This window comes from Mustela putorius, unplaced genomic scaffold (genome assembly GCF_011764305.1).
Source record: "Mustela putorius furo isolate JIRA1106 unplaced genomic scaffold, ASM1176430v1.1 tig00000596_pilon_pilon_pilon, whole genome shotgun sequence".
Taxonomy (NCBI): Eukaryota; Metazoa; Chordata; class Mammalia; order Carnivora; family Mustelidae; genus Mustela; species Mustela putorius.
Window position 1 is genome coordinate 12,751,980 of NW_025421428.1, and position 22,410 is coordinate 12,774,389.

Genomic DNA, 22,410 nt, shown 5'->3' on the forward strand with positions numbered 1-22,410 from the left:
GGAAAGGCTTTCTGCGGTTTCTTTCTCTCCCCGGGAGCTCTTTTGGAATTTCCAGGCTCCTTGTGTCGCAGGGACTCTTGTTCCTGGCTGGTCGCCATGCAGAGGTCGGTCTGTCCAGGACGCAGCCTGTCTGCTTGGTGGGGGACGTGAGCCCCTCCAGGGTCCCTGCGCTCACAGGGGAGCAGGAAGGAGCCGGCCAGCGCGGTGCAGCAGGTATTACTATAATTGGGTGAATTATTTTGTGATCGGCACATACCGGAGAGGAAAACCACACCGGCCAGCTGTCTGGAGGCCTGGATCACCCGGTCGGCAAGAAAGAAAAATGTTTTCCTCCAGGCGAGGAGGCCAGGGTGGGAACAACAAGCAGCTTCCTCTGGCTGACACGGCCTTTTCCCTCGGATTGCCGGATTGCTGCTCCGACTCGGCTTCCGTCTCCTGGCTGGTGTGGACCCCCACCTCCAAACACCCCTCACGCCAGGCAGCCCCGCCAGCTGCCTGCACACCCGGTTAGCACGGGGAGGACCCAGGTGTAGGATGGCACCTGTGAGAGTGGGCGTGGCTCCTTCCTCAGCGCCCCCGGCTCTCCTGCCCCCCACACTGACAGCTGGGAGGAACATCCCACGTGCCCGGGGAGAGGACCGGGTGGGGATGGGGGTGGCCGTTCAGCCTTCGGAGAGCAGATTTCGAACTGTGCGGATTTCGAACTCCTTTTGCTAGAGGAGCTGCCTGGGCCTGGAGGAACACTGGGGCTGGTTTCCCACATAGTTCCCAGACTCGAGCGGAGGAGTCCCCTCTGCTGGTCCCCCGGCTCCCACGGGGTCCTGGACTTGCCCTCGCAGAGATGCTCCGGGGACACTCGCCAGAGCCAACATTTACTGAGCATTTACTACAACCAGAGCTGGGGATTCCTAGGCCCCTCTCCGAGAACCCCCCGCCCCCGCGACGACCGCAGGGAGTAGGTGCTGAGCCTCCCCACTTGGCCGATGACAAAACTGAGGCTGGGAGGGCGGAAGTCAAGGTCTGGGTTCCCGCAGAGCCTGGTTCTGGTTCTGGTTCTGGTTCTGGTTCTGGTCGCTTCCTCCCTCCCGTCCCGAGAGGGAGGCCTTGCCTCTGCAGTTCCCTTGGATTTGTCTAGTGTTTTCTGGCAACTCGGCAGCGGGCACACTTACATTGGGCCTTACACACACGCGTGTGCATGCACACACACACACACACACACACACACACATTCCTATTTCCCCAGACTCAGCCACCCCCCCTTAGCTTGACCTGACTGTGTCTGGCACACGGTAGGTGCTTAGCAAACCTTTATGAGGTGCACGGGCACCTCGGCGCCTGGGACAGGAATAATCTGAAGGCGGGACCCAGAGGACTTGTGATCACTCGCATCCCCAGGCCTGGTGGGGTGCCAGCACACAGTAGGCCCTCCACGGGTAGCCCACGGTCTCCTGCAGGGAGACGTCTCCACAGATGGAAGCTGGCAGGGCCAGGGCGGTTACCCGCCCCCACTGATCTCCGCCCCTGCTTCCCTCCATCTCGCAGGCCTGAAGGATTCCCCCCGAGACTCCGGAATCCACAGGGGTGAACAGCAGTAGGCTAGAGACTCCGACTGGGCTGAAACGCGGGCTGTCCACTGGCCTCCCCAGGAACTGGAGGGGGGCGTCCTCTTCGCAACAACCTCCCCCCACCAGTTCCCAAAGGAGCCAAGCCGCTGTGCCTGGAGGAACCAGGCTCTTCCTCCTGGGCTGTGGTACACCAGCACATCCTGCCATGCTGCCCGGGGCTCAGGGATGGGACTTTCTCATGCAGATCCCGGGATCCGAGCAAGGCTTGGGGTTGTGGGAGAGACCAAACACCAGAGAGCCCAGCCATGAGACATGAGTTCAAATCCTGACGCGGCCCTAACCCAATCACCCAGGACAGGCTCCTCAACCTCGGCATTCTCATCTGAACAATGGAGAGGATCAGAGCATTTTCACAGGGTGGTAGGAAAGCAGAAATGTGAGAACATGCGTAACATGCTGAGCACCATTCCTGGTGTGGAATACCAGAGCCACCTTGTGTTAAGCACTTTCTAGAAGCCAAACAGGTCTCAAGCATTAGCTCATTAAATCCTTCCACCAAGCCAAGGCACTGGATACCATCATTACGCCCATTTTCCAGAGCAGACAACCGAGACTTGGCAAGGTGAGCCCAAGACCCAAGGTCACACAACTGGGAAATGGTGAGCAGGAGTGTGAGCCCAGGGTTGCTTGTCTCGGAAGCCTCGAACCCCAACCTTTACTAGAGCGTGTGCTCATTTAAGACCTGGAATTAACCCTCAAAGCTGGTTGGCGATCCCATCTTACAGTGGATAAGACCGAGGCCCAGAGATGAGAAGAGAGCAGTGCGGTCACGGGACCGCTGCAGGAACAGGTGTCCGGCCCCCACAGTCACTGTTCCCACTAACCTAGCACTTCCCATGTGCCAGGTATGAAGCCCTCCCTGTGTATCATTGCACGTCAGCTTTATAATAACCTTCGGTGGAAAGATACTTGTATCAATCCCATTCTTTGTTTGGGTAAACTGAGGCAGGGAGGAGCAGTAGTTTACTCAAGGTCACACAGCTAATTCACGGGAGAGGTAGGACTCATACCCAGTGAGCCAAACTCTAGAGCCCTTCTCCAGGGCCCCCCTGCGGCACACAGAGCTCAAGCCAGCCTTGCCCAGCCTTGCAACTTGGGTCCTAGGCAGAATTACCTGCCCGGGGCGCCTGGGTAGCTCAGTGGGTTAAGCCACTGCCTTCGGCTCAGGTCATGATCTCAGGGTCCTGGGATCGAGTCCCACATCGAGCCCCACAGGGCTCTCTGCTCAGCAGGGGCCTGCTTCCCTTGCTCTCTCTCTGCCTGCCTCTCTGCCTACTTGTGATCTCTCTCTGTCAAATAAATAAATAAAATTCTTAAAAAAAAAAAAAGAATTACCTGCCCGGAGAATGGGTTCTGCAAGGCCCCCAGGGCACGGCCACCCCCAGGCAAGGCAGGGTGTAGCAGGAGCCCCCAGCTGGGAGAGCATGGCGTGAGCTACACTACCCAGGGAGATGGGCACGGGGCTGGCAAGCCCAGTCTGCCCGAAAACCATTAGCCCCCTGCCTCTGCGAAGAGAAGTTTTTCCAACAAAATGCAGGCGAGCAAAGAACACGTTCTGCTTTATGTGTCTCTTGTTGTAGGCAGTGCACATCTTGGGAGATGTGTGGATGAAAGGCGCCATATAAAATGCAATCAATTATGAATCACCATTACTGAATTAATCACATGTATGATTAATACAGTAATAATAATTAATGGGACTATGGTCTGGAGATTGGAGCGGAGAACTGGCAGGGAGGAGTCAGGGTGCTTCTTGAAGGCTCTGCTGCTGCCTGGAGCTGTCACCTTGGGGAAGGCCCTGGGCTTGGGCCTTGGTCTCTCTCCTGCTGCCTTGGCTGTAGACGTAAGGGCCCAGAGATGGCTTGAAACCCCCTGGATGGTCCTGGGCTAGTTCCCTGGATCTTAACTATTCACAGCTGCATCGCAACTGCTCAAGTTCAGGGGGACAAATCAAAACCTTGGTCTGGCAAAACAGAGACCGGACGGAAGGAGATGAAGGGTGAACACACAGTGGGGGTGGTCTTCAGCGTCCCCTTGACTTGAACCAGTAACGTGAGCTCATTTTTATCTGTCTTTTTGTCTGTCTGCAGCAGGATTCGCCTTCTCTCAAAAATCCCAGAGGGCCTGGACCTCATCTGCTACCTCTCGTTGCAAAGCTACTAGATCCTTTTTGAATGTGACTTTATGATTTCCTATGACTCGTCTACCTCCATCCATGCAGATGTCCTCATTGTACAGGAGTCAAGCACACGGGGAGATTATGTATGTAATAAAGCATGTCATTCCCCACCCCCATGTCTCCTGTTCATACTTTGGTATCTTTATATTATATATAGCCTTAAAAAAACATAGATGGAATAAAATTAAATGCATTGTTCTGCAGCTTTTTGGTACTAAGATGTGACATACACAATTCAAATTAAAACTGCATCTCAGAGCCAAAATCACGCAACCGGGGAGGGTGGTTGGGCTTCTCCGGAGGGGGGGCCGTCAGCAACAAGGATTTCCATCTTATTTCATTTTATTTTGGTGGGGGGAGGGGAGATTCATTAACCCTTTCCTGCCCCTGGTGCTCAGCTTCCTTTCATTACCACCAGGAAGAGGTCATTTGTCATAAGGTACCTTGATGAAGTTTTAAAATGAACGTCTCTTGACCACCTGGTCCCTACACGGCCAGAATCCTATTTGTTTTCCATCTTTATAGTGCACTTGACAGGACCCACGTCTTCTGGATGTTGCCTGCGGCTGCTGTCACAATCATCGCAAAGGGACCACCTTCCCAGGCAAACCTCTCCTTATGCAGATGGGGAAACTGAGGCTGACAGCCGGTAAGTGATGACCCCATGCCACATACCTAGTTAGGGGCTGAACGGAGAAAAACCCCGGATCCTGACTCAGGTCAGTGCTCTTTCTACCATCCCGTCATTTCCAGGGCCTGGAGATGGGGAGACCAGAAGATAGTTTCCAGATGGGTCCCTGAAGACGTTTGTTGGCATCAGCGTCTTGGTGAGGCACGAGGACAGGGGAGAGCAGGGCTGGAGAGGTATTGTAAGCGTTGTTTCCAGTGGCCCAGAGCTTTGCCTGTGGGCCCCTTAAAGCGTAACAAGAGGACACGCCCCAGCCCCTGCACTGTATTTAGATGAACCACAGCCTCGTCTTGTTGGCCCTTGTTGGCATCCCGTGTCAGGGATGATGGAGGAGCAGGGCGTTTCCAGGGAATTGATGTCCCTGCCTGGGGGCGACAGCAGGCTGAGGACCGACCAGGGTCATCACTCACCCTGCCTCCACAGAAGCCCCACACTGTGCCCTTCTCTGCTGCCTGCAGGCCTGGTGCCTGCAAATCAAAGGGCTGGGATCTGTTCGACTCTGAGGAGCCTCCTCTGACTAGATGCTTTGGGGCCAGGGAGCAGGTGACCAGGCTGGCACCGATCTGCTCTCCGAGACAGCTTTGCGGAGTGAGCCCCCCTCCAGCGAGAGGGTTCCCAGAGCCCGTAAAGGAGGAGGCACTCAAAGGCTGTTCTGACCCCTCCTTGGAAAAGAAAGATTCACATCTCACAAATGGGTAAACTGAGGCCCCAATCTGTGCTGGGCCCCAAGTTAACCGGGAAGCCAGGCAGTGGCAGAGGACCCCCTGGGAGCCAGAGAGCCCTGCCTACAGGCCAGAGTCTTCCTGGGCTGTGTGACCTTGGGCAAGCTACTTACCGTCTAACTTGGGACTTTGCTAATAGGAGTTAAGTCAAGGGGTCTGTTGGGAAGAATCCGTGGCAGATACACAAAACCTGGTTTGCATGAAGCCTGGCCTAAAACAGGTGTTCAAGAAATGTCAAATTATTGTTACTGTTATTATTATTAAAGCAGATGACAGTCTCTAATTCCGCATTGTCTGCCTGCTTTGCGACAAGAGCTGACTGAAATGGTTCTCAGCAGTAGGGCCCCTCTCCAAGCTAAGGGAGGAGCCAAGGGCAGGGAGGGGTCAAGGTGGAGGTGAGAGGCGGCAGAGGGGTGGGGCACTAAGGTGCTCTCTCTTGCTCCTGTTCCTGGCACCCTCTGTGACCTTGGACCAGTCCCTCTCCCTCCCTGTCCTCGGGCTTTGTTCTCGATGCATCCAAACAGCAGGGCTGGCTGCCTGAGCACTGCAGTGGGAACCCACCCCGGAGGAGGAGGCCGCCGGGATCACCTGAAATCCACATGTCCCCCTGGAGGGTGGAGGCAGCTCTCTGCACAGCCCTGGAAGACAGCACTGGCAGGAAACCTCCAGGGGGGTTCAAGAGCCCGGGGCTGCCCAGGGTTGCCAACTCCTTGGCCTCTCCCCGGGCCCCCTGCAGGAGTCCTCCCGCACCCCTCCCGCCCTCTCACCAGGAGTGAGGCCCCTCCTGCCCCCCTACTCTGCGCTCCCTCCGGAGCTGGCTTGGCTTCATCAAAAGCAGGGCCCATCAGGGTGGAGGCGGCGATGTGTCAGCTGGTATTCAGGCTCTGGTTGTGCGCTCAGATCGCTCCCCCTCCCCATCTCCCCAAATCCACCCACCCACCCTTTTACCCGCTGCTTGGGGCCTTCTGGGTGGCAGCACTTCACAGAGGGAGTCAGAGCGGCAGGCTTGAGCCCTTGGCTGTTGGGGGTGGGTGGACTGACTCACTTGGCCCCCTCCCTGGTGCCGATGGGGCAGCCCCCACACCCCTGGGCGCTGGCACCCCGTCAGGCCCCAGGGTTTTGGAAAAGGAAGCTGCAGCCCCGCGGCGCCTGACCCGGGCCGGCTGAGGATGCGCCCTGCGCGCAGGGACCCGCCGGCCCCCGAGCCGGGAGGAGATGTTTAGGCAGCGACCCCCCAGAGCAGGCTCGCTCCCGCGGCCGCCTGCTGGGGCCATCCTGGCCGCGGGCCCGCCGGGACGCCCCTGCTGGCGGCGCCCCTCCCCGGGCCGTGGCGCGTCCCCCGAGTCTCGCAGTATTTCCTTCCTGCACCTTTAAGAAGACCGTTGCTCCGTGGTGGGATGGTGTGTTAAAGCCACACAGAGGAAGTTACGCAGCCCGGATCAGACCGAGAGATAAAAGCCCCGATGGTGATCGTGAGAGATGGCAAGAGGATTTAGCCCCGGCATTAACTTGGAGCGGAGTGCAGGGGGGCGGTGAAGCGCCCCGCCATCTGGCCCGCGCCGCGCCGGGGGGAATGCCCCGGCGCCCCGACGAGCCGCCGCGAAGCCCACCCGGGCCGGGGGCTGCCCGGTGCCCGCGCGCCGGTCCTCTCCGAGCCGCCCAGGGGGCCCAAAAAGTTTGCACTTGTTAGAGGCGACCTCCCGCTCGGCCCGGGGCGGGCGATGCGGGCGGCGCGGGCGGCCCCCTCCCCCGGCCCGCGTCTCCGGGACGGCTGCGGGCGGCCCCCCCGGCGGCCGGAGGGCTCCCCAGCCCCGATCTGACGGCCGCGGCGGCGGCGGCCACAGCGGCGAGCGGGAGCGGCGCGCCGAGGAGCAGCGGCTCGCCGCCCTCCGGCCCGCGCCCCCACCCAGCGCCGGCCAGGGCAGGCGGAGCGCCCGCGGGCGGCGGTCCTCGGCCTCCCGGGTCTGCGCTCCGGGAAGCTGCTCCGAGCCGGGGTAAGGCGGGCGGGGAGGGCCGGCGGGCGCGCGGGGGGGGGAGAGCGGCTGCAGCTTGGCCAGCCTGGTTTCATTTTTAAAGGGCTTCGGTGACCGTGCAAGCTCCCCGGGGGCCCGGGAGCCACTTAAAACGGCCCCGCAGAGGCTCGGATGCAAAAGTTATTTGGTGGCTGCTGTTACTAGCGGAGGACTGGAGTCGCCCGAGAGGGGTGTGTGAGTGTGCATTTGTGGCAGCATCTTAAAGGAAAAGCTTGTCTTTCCGGCTGGCGTTTTCCTACCAGGGTCTTTTTCCATCGTGTGTGTGAGCGCGCGCGCGCGCGAGTGTGTGTGTGTGTGTGTGTGTGTGTGTGTCCGCGCGCGCGCGCGTGTGTGGTGGGGATAGATGTTGCAAGAATGCGTGCATGTGTTTGTGAAAAGGAAATTAACCCTTCTCTCGCGCTCCTCCTCCGCCCCAACTGAATCGCCACCCTCGACCGCCACCCGCCAGCCCCGCTTCCCCGCAGCCCCTGCCCATCTCCCCGAAAACTGGGTCTGTGCGAGTTGCGCAGAGAAACTCTGGGCCAGCCAGGCTGGAAACTTCTTTCTGCGCCGTGGAGGGGTGGGCTAATGGGGGAGGGGGACGAGCAGGGACCGGCTTGGGGACGCGTGGAGTGGAGCCTGGAACTGGGCTGCGCGCAGACTGGGGGAGCAGAGGCAGCGGGAAGGCGGGAAGAGGACCGTGGGCTCGCGGGGTCCGCCCGCTCGGAGTAAGTCGCCCGCCCGGGCGGGGGGCGGCGGAGGCAGGGGCGCTGCTGGAAGCCGCGCGGGGTAAAAGGAGGTAGCTAATTCCCGGGCGCTTCGCTCGGTGTCTTCTAATTGAGGGAGGCGGTGCCAACCGAGGGGGCACCCTCGGTGCCGGCGGGGCTTTTATTAAAGTCCTGCTTATTAATTGCTGCCGGGGCATGCACTCAACTTGGGAAAGACAAAACGCAGCTGCGGGACTGGGGGGCACGCCCCTGTGCGATGCATACCCCGGTGCAGCCTACCCGTCGCTCGGACTCCACCCCGACCCCTCGCCCTGCTAAGACCGACCCCCGACCCCCGCCCAGCCCAGGCCTCTTTTTCGCGTCCCACCCCCCAGCCCTCAACTTTCCGGGGCTCCCCGGCCGCCAAGAGGCACTTGGGGGGGGGGCGCCAGGAGCCGAGAGGGCACCTGTTCCAGGGCTGGGGGACACCCGGACCGCGGGTGGCAGGATGCTAGCTAAGCCAGCGGTGCCCGGAGCACCCCGGAGGACCTGGCCCGGGGTGGAGGGCGGGAAGGTGACCCGGCGGCAGCGGGCTCCCCTCTCCTTCCTAGACCCCGGGCACCACCCCCTTGATGGCAGAATTCATTCCGCCCCGCTGCCCCCATGGGAAGGGAGAGGGAACCTCAGGGTGGGCAGCCCACCCCCCCGGACCCCTCTTCCAGTGCCCTCCGGGGTGCCCGCGCCCACAGCGCCAAGTTTCCCACGAGGCGAGGGCGCAGCGGGCAACTCCGGGAGGAGCCCGCTCTGAGCCCAGCCAGCTCCGAGAGGCGCTAATTCAATAAGACAGAGAAATCAGAGTTCAGAAATCCTGGTAAAATCTAATTTTCGGGTTTTAATACCCTGGCTATCAGCCCCCCTCGGTTCCTGAGGACTCTTAAAAGAAATAAAGCGCATTGATTCTATTTGTTCCTGGGAGCTGCAGTTTCTTAATAATATCAGGTGAAGATTTATTTTCCAAGGAGAAAACGATCCACCGGGATACAACCTCTTACTCTGAAATTTCCCGGCTGGCTTCTCACTCCCCGCGCGCCGCCTCCTTATTCCGGGGCCTCTTGCTTCTCTCCTCCCTCCTTGGTTTTTGTTTTGTTGTTGTTACTGGGTTTTTTGGGTTTTTGTTTTTTTTGTGTTTTTTTGCTTTTTTGGCAAAAGCCGCTGTAAGATTCGCTTGTTGAGCTCACTAATCTCGCTGTACTACCAGCGACGCCCCGCTGATTGACGAGTTGTAAGCACATTTGCTACCCCGCCCCCAGCAGATTGGGTTGTACTTGGCTTCCCCCACCCCACCCCCGCCCCAACCACCACCCCATTTTCCAGGGAATGCGCCCGCATTTAAACCGAGAGAACTGCAAAGCGTTTCCTAGATTTTCGAGTTGCTCCGCACTTGGCTCTCCGTGGCCTCCGGGCCTCCCGGCCTCGCTGCCTCCCCGCCGCCGGGGGAGGCTGCCCGCGGCGCAGTCAAAACCCTGGGCAGCGGCGGCTGGTCCTGCAGAGGAAGGAAGCCCGCAGCCAGCGCCCTGGCGTCGCCTCCCCCGTCAGGAGCTCTCTACCTGTCCGTGAACAGTTGGGAGTCCTGGGCTGGAAGAATTAATTAGGGACGTGCTGTTTTCTGGGCAGCTCGAAGCTTGGGGAGAGGCATCCAAACCTTTGCCGGCCGCGCTATTTTATTTTTACGACATTTTCTCAGGTTGTAAAAATAGTCGCCAGGCGGGTTCTTTCTGAGAGTTTTCTAGCAAGGAGCGCATTCAAGGCCAGGCAGGTTCTAAGACAGGTTTCTCTTTAAACAGCCAGAGGTGAGCCCTGAAAATGTGGTCCCCACTAGGCTTCTCATTCATCTCCATCTGGATCCCTTCAGCGAGGGAGAGGGGCAGGGGCGGCCTTAATGCTGATTTATGACTCCCGGGGACTGACTGGGGGCTACTGTAGGAGCCCAGGGGAGCCGCCAGCCCCCTCTGGACAAAGTCCGCCCCCCTGGTTTGTCATTTTTGGCAGCAGAGTGTCTGTGTCTGGGCGGAGAATGGGGTTTCATGGCAAAGTGATTAACTCTTTAGGGAGGCTTCCCTGGAGGGGGTGGTCCGAGGGGGTGGCAGGTGAAAATCGCTGAGGTTAGTTAGCACCAAAGCCCAAGCAGCATGGGGATGAAGAGACAGTCATCGTAGGTCTAATAACCAGAATAATTAATAATGGGGCTGTCTGGTGTGACTCATCGCATAACCTTTGCCCTACTGGCTTGTGTTTTTGGCCAGGATCCCACACTGGTCGGACTCAAATTCTCCTGGTGATGTACACACCACGATACCAGAGTCATGTTTTCTGCAATGTAATATTTATCTTCGTTATAGCTATTTGGGCTCTTAAATAATTATCAGTAGCTTAAAATAGTAAAGCAATAATCATAATAGTGACTCCTTTATAGACACACCCTCCAAAGATGATTGCAGAATTTTGGCCTTGATCAGAAACTCTAACATGACCAACCATCGTCACTTCTGCGGTAGTCTTCACCGTCCCTAGTTTCTTAGCGTTGAAAATCCAATGGACCGTTGTAGAATTTGGGGAGAGACTTCTCAGCACCTGGTTCTTACTTGTTGGCCCACACTTGGATCTGTACCTGTCTGTACAGGCTTGTTGGTACTCAGGGTGACAGCTTTGACATTCTGACTTGTCAGTCGCAGTATCGAGAGCCACCACTCCATCCTGACCCCTGAGCATGTTTTAGGAAGTCGGTGACCCCAGGCAAGGGCGCTTCTGCTGCCCTAATAACCTGAGAAAAGAGGGGGGAAAAGCGAATCCCCTTCTAAATAATGTGCCGAGCCTGCAAATGTGCAAACCTAATATTAATAAAAATAACCCGGCTTTCTCGGGAGACCTTGCTAATGCAGCCTCATTTGGTTTTTTTTTTTTTTTTTTTTTTTTTTTTTGTGCACATTTTGCCAGAGAGCTTTTATTCTTATGCATCTTTATCGCCCCCCCTTCTCTTTTTAATTTGTTGCAGGTGTTGTTGCTAATGAGCTCTCTTCCTCCCCTCTTACAATGAAAGACAAGCCAGCCCCCCGGTACCTGGATGGTTTGAGAGCCGAAGTGTCAGAAACTTCATAATAAGTTGCCGATGGCTACCAGCCAAGGTCAGCTGGCCCCCATTAGTGCCTGTCCCCACAAAGCAGAGCCAAATAAGCTTCTCCCCAGTTAAGAACCTCAGTCGCTTTTTTACGTGGCAGTCCAGCCACACAATTGTTGTCACTTTAAGCCCATGTGAAAAGAAATCTCTTTTATGGGTCTGAGATGCCAGTCCAGTCCCACAGAGGGAACACGGTTCCAGCTAACACGTACACCTCCTGATTTTATTTTATCTTTACAACGCAGGCTGGAGGGTTGTTTTGCAGTTCTGTTGAGCACATCACACATTTAAGGGCCCTTTAAAGACCTGGATTGATTGGAAGGACAAAAATTAAAAGCAATCTGATCCGGCCTCATGCCAGATCCCTGAGGATTTGCTCCCTATCCCATTTCCATCCACTGTCACAATTCGAGAGCCTGCCTGATTTGATCAGATTCACCTCGGGGAGAGGTGTAATGCCAAGGTTAGGAGGACGCGAAGTTACGGGCAACTTTTTGATCTGCCCATCAGCAGTCTGAGAAACGCTGGCTCTGAGTTTTCTGAATCGGCCTTTGGGAAGAAACAAGTTGCTCGCTCTTCACAAGCCCGCACTGCTCCCGTCCCTGGGACATCCAGCCACCGGTGCCTGGTAGATGTGGCACTTCCATGCTGAGGCCGAGAGTCCCGCCTGACCCAGTCGCTGCCTCTCCAGGGCCTGTCTGGGCCACGCCCCTGCGGACTGCGCAGCCATGCTGCCCCTGCTCGCACTTTTCCTGCACTGCCTCCCACTGGCCTCGGGGGACTACGACATCTGCAAATCCTGGGTGACCACGGATGAGGGCCCCACCTGGGAGTTCTATGCCTGCCAGCCCAAGGTGATGCGGCTGAAGGACTACGTCAAAGTGAAGGTGGAGCCCTCTGGCATCACGTGCGGAGACCCCCCTGAGAGGTTCTGCTCCCACGTAAGTCAGCCCCCCACTGTTCTGTTTGCTTAGGCCAAGGGGGAGGGGGTCCGGGACAGACTCTGCTGACGGGTGGGCAGAACGGCAGGACCAGAGAGATGCAAGGTTGACTTTCCCGAATCTTGGGTTGGGAGCAGATGGCTGTCCCACCTTGGAAAAGGGCCCAAACCAAGGCCACCCCCAGGGCTCTGCGGTCATGTGACATCATTCTCTGGGGTGGGTACCTTCTTGACCAGCTGACCACCAGATCCTTTTCTCTTGGGAAAACCATAGTAGTGATGGGTCCTGGGCCGGGCCGTGCAGACAAGCCCCGCCTCCCCTGAGCAAGGGAACAGGGCACAGAGCGCTCTGTGCATCCCTTCTATGGTACCACGTCCTAGCCCACCTGCTCCAATCCGGCAGACGGTGTTGCCAGGCCAGTGCATGCCACAGGCCAACTGGAGCTCTGCAGGGGAAGGTCTGATGCAAGTGCAGAGGGGGTGCATAAGGGGGGCTGGCTATTCCATCCCTATGTGTGGTGACTGCAGTCACTGGTTAAGTCAGGGGGACAGCAGCTGTTCAGGTGTTGTCACCTGAACCCTTAATTAGAGAGGGACGGGGTCTTAGAGCCATGGAGCACTTGAGTAACTTGTGTTACCAACCACAACAGCGGTGATAATAGGAGGGACCATTCATGGGAGCCCCTCATGTGGGCTAAGAGCTCGATGTGCGGGTCCTCCCATTGGCTGACCCAGACTGATTCTCTGTTGTATCAAGGAGGAGTTTTAAGGGGTGGGCTCTGAACCAGTGGCATCTCTGGGCCTCTGTTCCATGGTCTGTAAAATGGGCATTGTAAGGGGCAAGTGAGCTGATTCATATGTGTGAAATGCCGAGTAGGGCCTTTCACAGAGCAAGTGCCCCATAGGTATTAGCTGTTGTCATTCCTGTGGTTCAGATGGGGAAACTGAGGCTCCAGGTCGCACCAGCAAGTGGTAAAGCTGTGATTCAAGGGTCTGAACTAAGCTGCCCGCCGAAAGGGACCTTCCCACTTGGCCAAGCCTTAGCTCTCCATCCCCACCCCCTGTGCCTGGCAGGAGCCTGGGCTGGGCAGCCAGGCTGCAGGAGCTGCTCGGCAGCATCTTCGGGGTGACTGCTGCCTCTGTGTGTCCTTGAGGGAGCTTCCAGGTCTCTGGGCTTATGCCTGGACTGAGCTGGTATTCCGCTGGGCTCCTGAGGACGCCTCAGTCCCACGGGCGGCAGCATTCCGATCACAGAGCAGTCAGCCTGGGAAGGTAGCTTCCTGTCTGGACTGTCAGCAGTTACTGTGGCTGGTGGCTGGGCCGAGGGAGCAAGCGGGGGGGGGGGGGGAGGCAGCAGAGGGCTGGGAGCGGGCGTGCGGGCGTTGCTGGATAGCTCATGGGGATCGCTGCACTGGAGATCCCAGGGCTTCACGGTTCAGGGATGAGCAAGGGGGTCAGCTTGTAAAGGTCAGGAGCAAGGCCACACTTGGGGGGCAGTGGAGCTCAGTTCTGAGCCTATGTACTCAGAGAGCGACCCAGCCCAGCTCATGCAAAGACTTCTCCACACACTCCCGGGACAGAGTCAACCTCCGCTTCTCGCATTAGAGTCCTGACTGTATTTCTTCTCTTAAATATTCATCAATACTTTAATGTACTGGGGGGAAGAGTGTGGGATGGGGCCACTACATCATAACTCACTGGACCAGCATCTGGTCAAGGGCTTGAGGGGTGGAGATGACCATCAAATGCAAGTCTGAGGCCCTCTCCTGGCCGAAGCTGGTTCACGATACCCTTAGCTCTGGGCCTCTGCCCTGCCCCCACTCTCATAGGGAGGACCCAGGGCACCTGCCAGGGTGGGGTACTCACCCTCCCCCAATCCTACTGTTGTCCCGCCTGAGCCCTGGCAGGGGTCATTGAGTGCTGGGGTCTGGGAGGAGCTGCCGTCCCCTCTCCTTCTCTCCCAGGACAGGAGGAGAGGAGGAACAGCCTCTTCAGCATCTCCTGCCTCGGTCCTGCCTAGGGTCCTCAGTGTCTCCACACCTGCCTGATGGACTTAAATGTTTCATCACAGGCTGCCATCCCGCTCTGCCTATTACTACAAGTGTGCGGCCAACAAGAGTGGGGACTCTGCCTGGCCAGTGGAGGGGGGCTGGCTTCTGCAGGGAGCGGTGGGGGAGGGGGTCACATCCAGATAACTTCAAGCCCGCACCCCCCCACCCCGCCCCGTGCTGCCGCCCCAGGGCCGGTCCTGCCTGTGTCTCATTTAATCATCTCTAGGATGCTCTGAGTGGGTCCTGTTCTAATCCTGTTGTAGGGATTAGAAGGGGTTGCCTAAATCCCCCCAAGGTCACTCCGTTTGGAAGGCAGACGGCAGCCTGTCTGCAGCCGGAGCCCACGCTCCCCCACCAGGTGGCTCCGCCTTCCCTCGCAGAGGTTCAGCTTCCTGCCGGGTAAAGGAGAGATAATCCCGTATGCGAGGCATGGAGCCGGCCGGGGAGAGCGAGCTGGCACACAGTGGGTTCTCAATGTGCAGTAGGAGTTGTGTGTTTACCATTATCGTTAGGACGGGCTCAGCAGTGTCCCTGGCTTTTCTTCTTTGCCTCTGTCCGGCCTCCAGAATGGCACGCCCTGCATTCCCAGTCCCTGGGCAGCTGGCCCGTCCTGGGTGGTCCGGGAGCTCCGACTCCTGCAGGCCCAGCCGGCGGCATGAACCACCAGGGGGCGCCCTAATGGTATCCGGCTTCTCACTGACCCGTTAGCCAGGCCAGTGCCCAGTGGGTCCCTGCAGCGACTGCTGGACCTGTCCCCACATGCAGCCAGTGAGAGTGTGAGCCCTGGAGCACCCCCCCCGGGTGCACGGGGAGGGCACGAAGCAGCCACTGTTTTCAGGGTTCAGGGTGCGGACCCTCCCTCCTGCCAGGCTTCCCGTCCTTCCGCAAGGCCACCTGAGACCTGAATTGTAAATTCCAGCCTGGTGAGGAAGGGGAGCGGGGAGAAGACCAAGATAAATGAATAAATAAAAACCTATTGGCTCTAAATGCACAATGAGAATTAATAGGGATGAGCTCTCAACCAAGGATCCGAGGGCAAGGGCAAAATTTCAATGAGGACTGCAGGAGAGCACGGGCGGCCCCCCACCCTCCATTCCAGGCCGGCGGGAGAGGGCCAGCCTGGCCACGCGGCAGGGCCCAGGGGGCAGGAGAGGCCGTACCCGCTGAGGCTTCTCATCCCCTGTGCTGTTGGGTGTCAGGATCAGCCCCACGGTGCCCCCAAACACTCTCCTTGTGCGTCTGGAGACAAAAGCTGACCCTCGGGTCTCAGGAGAGAGATGGTGAGGAAGAGAGGGGGTGGGGTGCTGGCCACAGACCAGGCAGGTGGTGGTTAAAGCGACCCTACGGGTCCCCCCTTGCTGCCTAAGATGTAGTCCTTGGATTCACCTTATTAAAAATGCAGAATCCCAGGCTTGCCCCAGACTGCTGAGCCAGGAACTGCATTTTAACATGCGATCCAGGGATCTCAGAGACATCCAGGGTATGGTCCGAGGTATGTAACGGCCTCGTGGTGCGCGTACCCCACGGCTGACGTTCCCAGGCAATCCGCGGGGGCTATGTGACGAATCCCTGTTCAAGGAGATGGTGGGGAGCAGCAAGCCCAGGAGTGAGGGCTGGAGCTGGGAGCTGACGTCCCTGAGACCCTCTGGAAGCTTCCACAGAGAGGCTGTGGGTACCTCGTCTAGAGCCACAGGCCTGGGGTCTGAGGACCCATCCCTGCTCTGCCATTCTCTGGTCACTTAGATTCTCTGAACCTCGGTTTCCTCGTCTGTAATGGGGGGCGATCCTGGGCTGCCTTGCCCGCCCCACCAGCTTCCTGGAAGAAGGAAATGTTTCTCTCAGAAACATTGAAGAGGGTGAGTTCTGTTCTCGCGTCAGGCTTTGATATGATTATTTTTTTTTAAGATTTTATTTATTTATTTGACAGAGATCACAAGTAGGCAGAGAGGCAGGCGGAGGGGGGTGGATGCAGGCTCTCTGCTGAGCAGAGAGCCAGATGTGGGGCTCGATCCCAGGACTCTGGGATCATGACCCGAGCCGAAGGCAGAGGCTTTAACCCACTGAGCCACCCAAGCGCCCCTGATATGATTATTGATCCAATCTTGATCCTCTTGATTTTGAAATAGATGAACATTAAACTTTTTATCCAAGGAGACTTTACATGTACAGGACCCTTGGTCTTGGGCTTGATGGGAAACCAGGAATAGGCCATGAGCACCCTTTTCCCTCAAGCTTTACCTTCTCTGTGCCTCGGTTTACCCAGATGCAGAGCACATGGTCCTGTCCCCCAACCCAAGGGGACTGCTGGGTCATGGGGATCCTTGAGTCCTCAAGCCCCTCCCGACCGTGACATTGAACACCATATGTAGAATCAAGGTCATAGATGTCCCTCCTCCCGCCAGACCACCATGTTCACAAAATGTTCCCACCAAGCCACACTGACCTGACGGCTCCGCTGGCTCAGCCCTCCTTCCCCCTCTGTTTTCCTGGTCCCCAAGCCCGCAGGGGACTCTCAAAGAGACAGACCGGCAGACAGATGTTACCCATAAACACTACCAACAGGTGGGGAGACAGAGCTGCTGTGGTGGGAGCCCCCGAAAGGTGAAGATGCGTCTCTTCAGCTCACCCATTGTATTCCAGCCCGCCACGCTTCCCACCTCTGCACCCTTCCCTGGGCCGCCTCCTCCACCCAGAATGTCTTCCCTTGCTTCCTTCATTTCCAAGGCTTCCACATTTACCTGGAAACCCCAGCTCAGTCTTCAAGGTTTAGGTTGGACCCTCCCTCATCCAGGAGGCTTTCCCTAATTCCCTAGCCCAGGTGGGCAAAAGGCCCCCATCTGGTCACATCCCCGTCTTCCTGCTCACGGATGTTGGCCTAGTGGTTTAGGGCGTGGGTCCTAGGGGCAGAGAGAGATGGAGGTTAGAACCTCATGCTGTGTGACCTTTGGTATGAGGCTTAACCTCTCTGAGCCTCAAATTGCTGCTATTAATAGGATAGGCAAACAGGACTGTGGTGCACAGCCCCTGGCATATGGTTGACGCTTATTCACGAGGGCTATTGTACTCCTGGTGCTTCGTTTGCCTTGGACTGTGAGCTCCCCAGAAGGAGAGCTGTCCCATCTTTCTGTCTCCAATCTGTGCGAGGCACGCGTTTAATGAACAAGTGGTCGGGTAAGTGGAAGGTGAGTGTGATCCAGGAAAACTTCTCAGAGGAGGAGAGATTAGAACTGAGTCTTACAGGAAGAACTAGGGTTTTGATCAGGGCAAAGGAAGCACCGGAAGCTCCCGCTTGGCTCCATTGGAGCCCCTGCTTTGTGGGACTGGCATGGGGTGACAGCAGGCCGTCTGCACAGCTCTGTCCTTAAGTAGAAAGTCCTTTGGAACCAGAGCTTCACCCAACCCTTAGTTAAGGCAGCTCATTCTGTTGAAACGCCTGAGGCAGGGCCCAGCTTGGGACAAGAATAGTTCCATGCATGACATCTTCCTGCACAGTGAAGTCTCCTTCCTGGGGAGCGGATGAGTGACAGGCTGGGGGCAGCGTTGCTGGGCGGTCAGTGCCCGCAGGTGTGAGATCCTTGCCCCTGACCTTTCTTAAGGGAATGGCTTTGGGTCCAGACACCCCCTGGAGGGTGGTGGAGAGGGGAAGGAGCCTGGAGGTGGTAGCCTCCAGAGTCAGAAGTGTCAGAAGGCAGTGTCAGAAGCTCTAGAACTTTCCAGCATACACACCCCTGCCTTCCCCAGGCTCATCTTCCTCTTCCATCTCTATCTACACTCCCCAGCTTTGGTTTTTAATATATTCTCACGTGTCTCCGGCGTTGCCTGTATGATCCCCGGCTGCCTCAAATCCCGCATGCGGGGAGGAAGGGGACGGACAGCTGGACAGCCGGGCAGGCGACCCCCCACTGTGGGTGAGAATCTGGGATCTGGGAAGGGGCAAATGAGAGGGCTGTTACCCCTAGGACTTTGGCCGAGTCCCTTGCACTCCGAGGCTCCATGTTCTCATCTGATCGTTGGTCAGCGGCCACAGGCTCAGAGGAAGGCTGACGAATGAGAGGAGACAAGCCTCGGAGAGCCCTCAGCTGGGCGCCTGGCACAGAATGAATGTGCCAAAAAAAGGGATTTTCTTTTTCCATCCCAGAACTTAGCTGGAGAGACAAAAGGAGGGACAGTAGAACATAACACATAGAAGGCGATGCTGTTGGCCAGGCCTGGAAGGGGAGGTAGAGTCCGCGTGCACGGTGCGAGTTCAGAGATGGGGGGCCTGGGGTGGGGCGAGGGGTCGGAGGGATGCCGAGGCGTGACAGCTGGCGCGAAGGTCGTGGGGTGGGGGTGTGCGGGGGACCTGCGGAGGGGGCGTGGATGCCTGGGGGGAGGGGGGGACGAGCCATGTCACCGCCTTGTCCCATCTAACCCCCCTCCCTGTAATTCTGTGCGGTGGAGCGCTTGCGGTTCCATTAGGCAGATGAACAGAGACACCGAAGCTTCCCTAGGTCCACTCAGTGGTGCGGCTGGGATTCTGCCTTCTTCTCTCTGGCTCCTAGTGTTGGGGGACGGCTGGGGGGTTGGGCCAAGGATGTGGTGGGAGGGAGGGGGGAGGGGAACAGTGGTCAGGCAGAGGCCGGAGGGGCTGGAGCAGAGTGTGGCAGGCCCAAAGGAGGGGGGCCCCTTGCCGCGCAGCCCTGGCCACCCCAGGACCGGAGCCCGGGCTGCAAAGCTCCTTTCCCATCCCACAGCCCCCATGGCCCAGGCTCCCCGGCGTAGACCTGGCCGGGGTCCATCTGGCCCACGAGCGCCCCGGGCACCAAGTGCCGAGGAAACTAGGAAGCGGCGGATGATGCAGAAAACGGTTCTGCTCGGCTTCGCTTTGCAGGTTCTGATCTGTTTTTCCTTAGCGGCAGATTTGCTTAAATATATGAAAATGTGTTTCTAATTCCCTGCGCACACACCAACTGCTGGCGGGGGGTGGGGGAGCGTGCGAGAGCTGAACAAGCCCCAGAGGGGAGCCAGGCGGTTCCAGTTCTGCAAAGCCTCCTGCTGCTGGCACGCCAGGCCGGGCCCCCTTGGCCTCAGTTTCCCCCGCTGCGCCATGATGCGGTGTGCCTAGATTCACCAGCACTCCAGGTGGATGGCCAAATAGATTCTGGGAGTTTGGAGAAATCTGGGCTAGGGTTCAGCTTTGGTCACAGGCAGAAAAAATGGGGGATCCCAGGGCACATAGAGGGGTTCTGAGTGCCGAGTCCAGCGCTAGACTTTTTTTCAAGTTCAAACTCTTTTATTATAGTAGTTTCATAAATGAAAATCAAAACAAAGAAAAATAAAGATGAGCACTAAAAATACAATGGTACATCACATAATTTCCTTCTGGGTCTATAAATTCTTTTTTTTATTGAGATATAATTAATGTACAACACTGTATTCGTTTCAGGTGTATAATGTTACAACTTGATATATGTAGATATTACAAAATGACCACTATGATAAACTTAGTTAACATCTATCCCCGCACATGGTTAAAGGTTTTGGGTTTTTGTTTTTTTTTTCTCCTTTTGGTGCTGTTTTTAAAAGAACTTAAAAAATTTTTTCTGACTGAGGTGAAATTCACATTACGTGAAATGAACCGTTAACATTTTTTGTTGTAGTAACATACACAGACCATAACATCTGCCTTTTTAACTATTTTTAAGGATCCAGTTTCAGAACATTCAGTACACTCAAAATGTTGTGTGACCACCGCTTCTATGTAGTTCTGAGACACTTTTCATTACCCCAGAAGGGAATCCCTTCTCCACTCGCGGTCACTCCCCAGGCCCCCTCCCCCTGGCCCCTGGCGACCACGAGTCAGCCTCCCGTCTCCATGGGTTTGCCTCTCCTGGACCCTTCGTGGAAGTGGGATGATACAACACATGCCTTTTTGTGCCTGACGTCTTTCACTTGGCATCACATTCTCGAGGCTTGTCATGCGGTGGTAGGGGTCACTACTTTGTTCCATTTTTAAGGCTGAGGAATATTCCACTGTATGGCTAGACCACATTTCTGCCTCCGTGCCCCAGTCAGTGGACATTTGGGTTGATTTTGCTTTGGAGCCGTTAGGAATAATGCTGCTATGTCCTTGTGTGTGCACTTTTTGTGTGGACATGGCTCTGGGGCTACACCTGGGAGTGGAATCGCTGTGTCATATGGTAATTCCATTTTTAAGTTTTTAAAGAGCCACCAAACTGTCGTCCACAGTGGCCACACCACTTTCCATTCCCGCCGGCATGGGACGTGGTTCCAATTTCTCCACACTCTCACCAGCACGGCATATCTCCGTTTTTTTTTTTGTTTTTTATTATTATGGCCAACCTAGTGGGTGTGAAGTGGCATCTCCTACGGGTCTGATTCGCCTTTCTCTAGTGACTGGTTTACTGATTACTTGTGTATCTTCTACGGAGAAATGTGTATTCATGTCTTTTGCCCATTTTTTCACAGGATTGTCTTCTTTTACATGTCCTTGATGTGTGTGCTAGGTGCTAGATCTGTATCAGACATACAATTTGCGAATATTTCCCCAACTTGGTGGTTAGCCTTTTCACTCTCTTGATGGTGTCCTTTAATGCACAATATATATTTTTTTTACTTTAGTGAAATCTAATTGATCTATTTTTTTCCTTTTGTTGCTTGTGCTTTGGGTGTCGTATCAGAGAAACCCTTGCAAAGTCCAGTGTCACAAGTGTTTACCCCCATGTGTTCTTCTTAGACTTCTAGAGTTTTCGCCCTCATGTCTAGATCTATGATCCATTTTGAGTTCATCTGGGTCTGTGGTGTACAATAAGCCTCCGGCCTCCTTCTTTTGCACAAGGATAGCTAGATCCCCCAGCACCGTGTGATGGAAAGACTGTTCTTTCTCCACTCCGTGTTCTTGTCATCCTTGTGGACAACCCATGACCATCCGTGCGAGGGCGGGCCTCTGGGCTGTCCATCATTTCCCAGGAAACACTGAGTATCCCGTGCGTGGTGTATCCTCGGGTCCTCCCAGAGAGCCTACAGGATAAAAACCACTTTCCCCATTTTACAGATGAGGAGACTGAGACCCCAGCATTAAGTGGAGAGTCTGGGCTTGGACTCAGATGCCAGGCATTTAATGCGGTGCCGGGGTGAAGCCGGAGGAGGGGGAGCCCCAGTGCTCCTGCCCTCCCCCTCCCTTTCTGTCCCTCGGTCCTTTCCTCCTCTGTGTCTCCTTTATTCCCGACCAAGCTTTCAGGCTGGGACGTTAGCGCCGATGCTCAGGGGAGGGTAACGGGAGGGGTGCCCGGCCTGTGCTTCTTTCCAGTCTCAGAGTGGCTCCTCCTTAGCTTCTACAGCAACCTGCTCCCGGACCCACTCAGCAGGGCACCGGAGCCTGGGTCTCCCTTCGCCCCCCGACATATAAATGCCACTGCTAATTATCCTGCATCTCAAGTAGGGAGTGCAGGTTGGAAGGGGTCTGAGAGATTAGAGGAACCGAAATACCTAGGAGCACATGCCCGTGGGACTGATGGCTCAGGGGAAAGACGGCTCCTTGGACGGGGCTGCCAGTGACCCCCTGCCCCGACCCGAGGCCCTGAGCCCCTGACCCCCAGGCAGTCCCAGGACTCCTGTGAACACAATGGGAAACCACTAGTGACTCCAGCTCCCTCGCTTCCTACATGAGGGAAACGGAGGCCCCACAGGATGCAGTGACTTCCTCGGGCCCCCAGGGAGGGACGGCAGACCCACAAGGGTCAGCTGTAGGTCCCGGGCTCTCCTGAAGGAGTAGACCGGAGCCCTGGGGACAGGTGGCGTTCCACACCATGTTTCCGTCATGCACTTGTGCCTGGGATTTGACCTCACGGCATTTGTCGGGGGGGCGTGGGCTGCCTGCCTGAAAGCCACCTGCAGCCCACGGGGTGGGGGGGGCTCACTCTTCAGTGTAGATGTGACATAAGGTTAACACATTCCTTTCTGGGCCCCTTGGGTGAGCCTCTGGTGACACGGCTGTTCTCAGAGCTGGCTCTCCAGGGTCCTGGGGAGCTCCAAGGCCCCCATGCCAGCCTGCCCACGAGCTGTGGTGTTGTGTGCTGGGGCAGGGCTGTGAGAGGCAGACAGGAAGGGGCCCGGGACCCCAAGGTGTGGCTGCGCAGGGGTCACCTCCATTAGAGAAATGCAACCTATCTCCCCCTGCAGAAATTTTGCACATCTGATCTGCCCTCCACACCTAACCCGGGGATGCTCTAGGGCTGCCCTCCCCGGCCCCCCCAGGAAGGGAACTCGGACCATCAACAACGATCTGGCATCCTTGTCCCCCAGCCATTGC

At 56.8% G+C, this 22,410-nt stretch overlaps 1 protein-coding gene across 3 annotated transcripts in view; it reads left to right on the top strand.

Moving 5' to 3' along the window:
- Positions 1 to 6,176: 6,176 nt before the first annotated feature.
- Positions 6,177 to 22,410, top strand: part of NTNG2 (netrin G2) — a 65,797-nt gene continuing 49,563 nt past the window's right edge. Inside the window, exons 1-3 of one of the 3 annotated variants that reach the window (XM_045082637.1) lie at positions 6,177 to 7,208; positions 10,986 to 11,115; positions 11,354 to 12,049. In XM_045082637.1, the coding sequence (XP_044938572.1) occupies positions 11,837 to 12,049 (213 nt within the window). In that variant the 5' untranslated portion in view covers positions 6,177 to 7,208; positions 10,986 to 11,115; positions 11,354 to 11,836. Of the gene's footprint in view, positions 7,209 to 10,985; positions 12,050 to 22,410 lie in introns of all 3 variants that reach the window. The other 2 variants (XM_045082636.1, XM_045082638.1) reach the window with 2 other exon arrangements.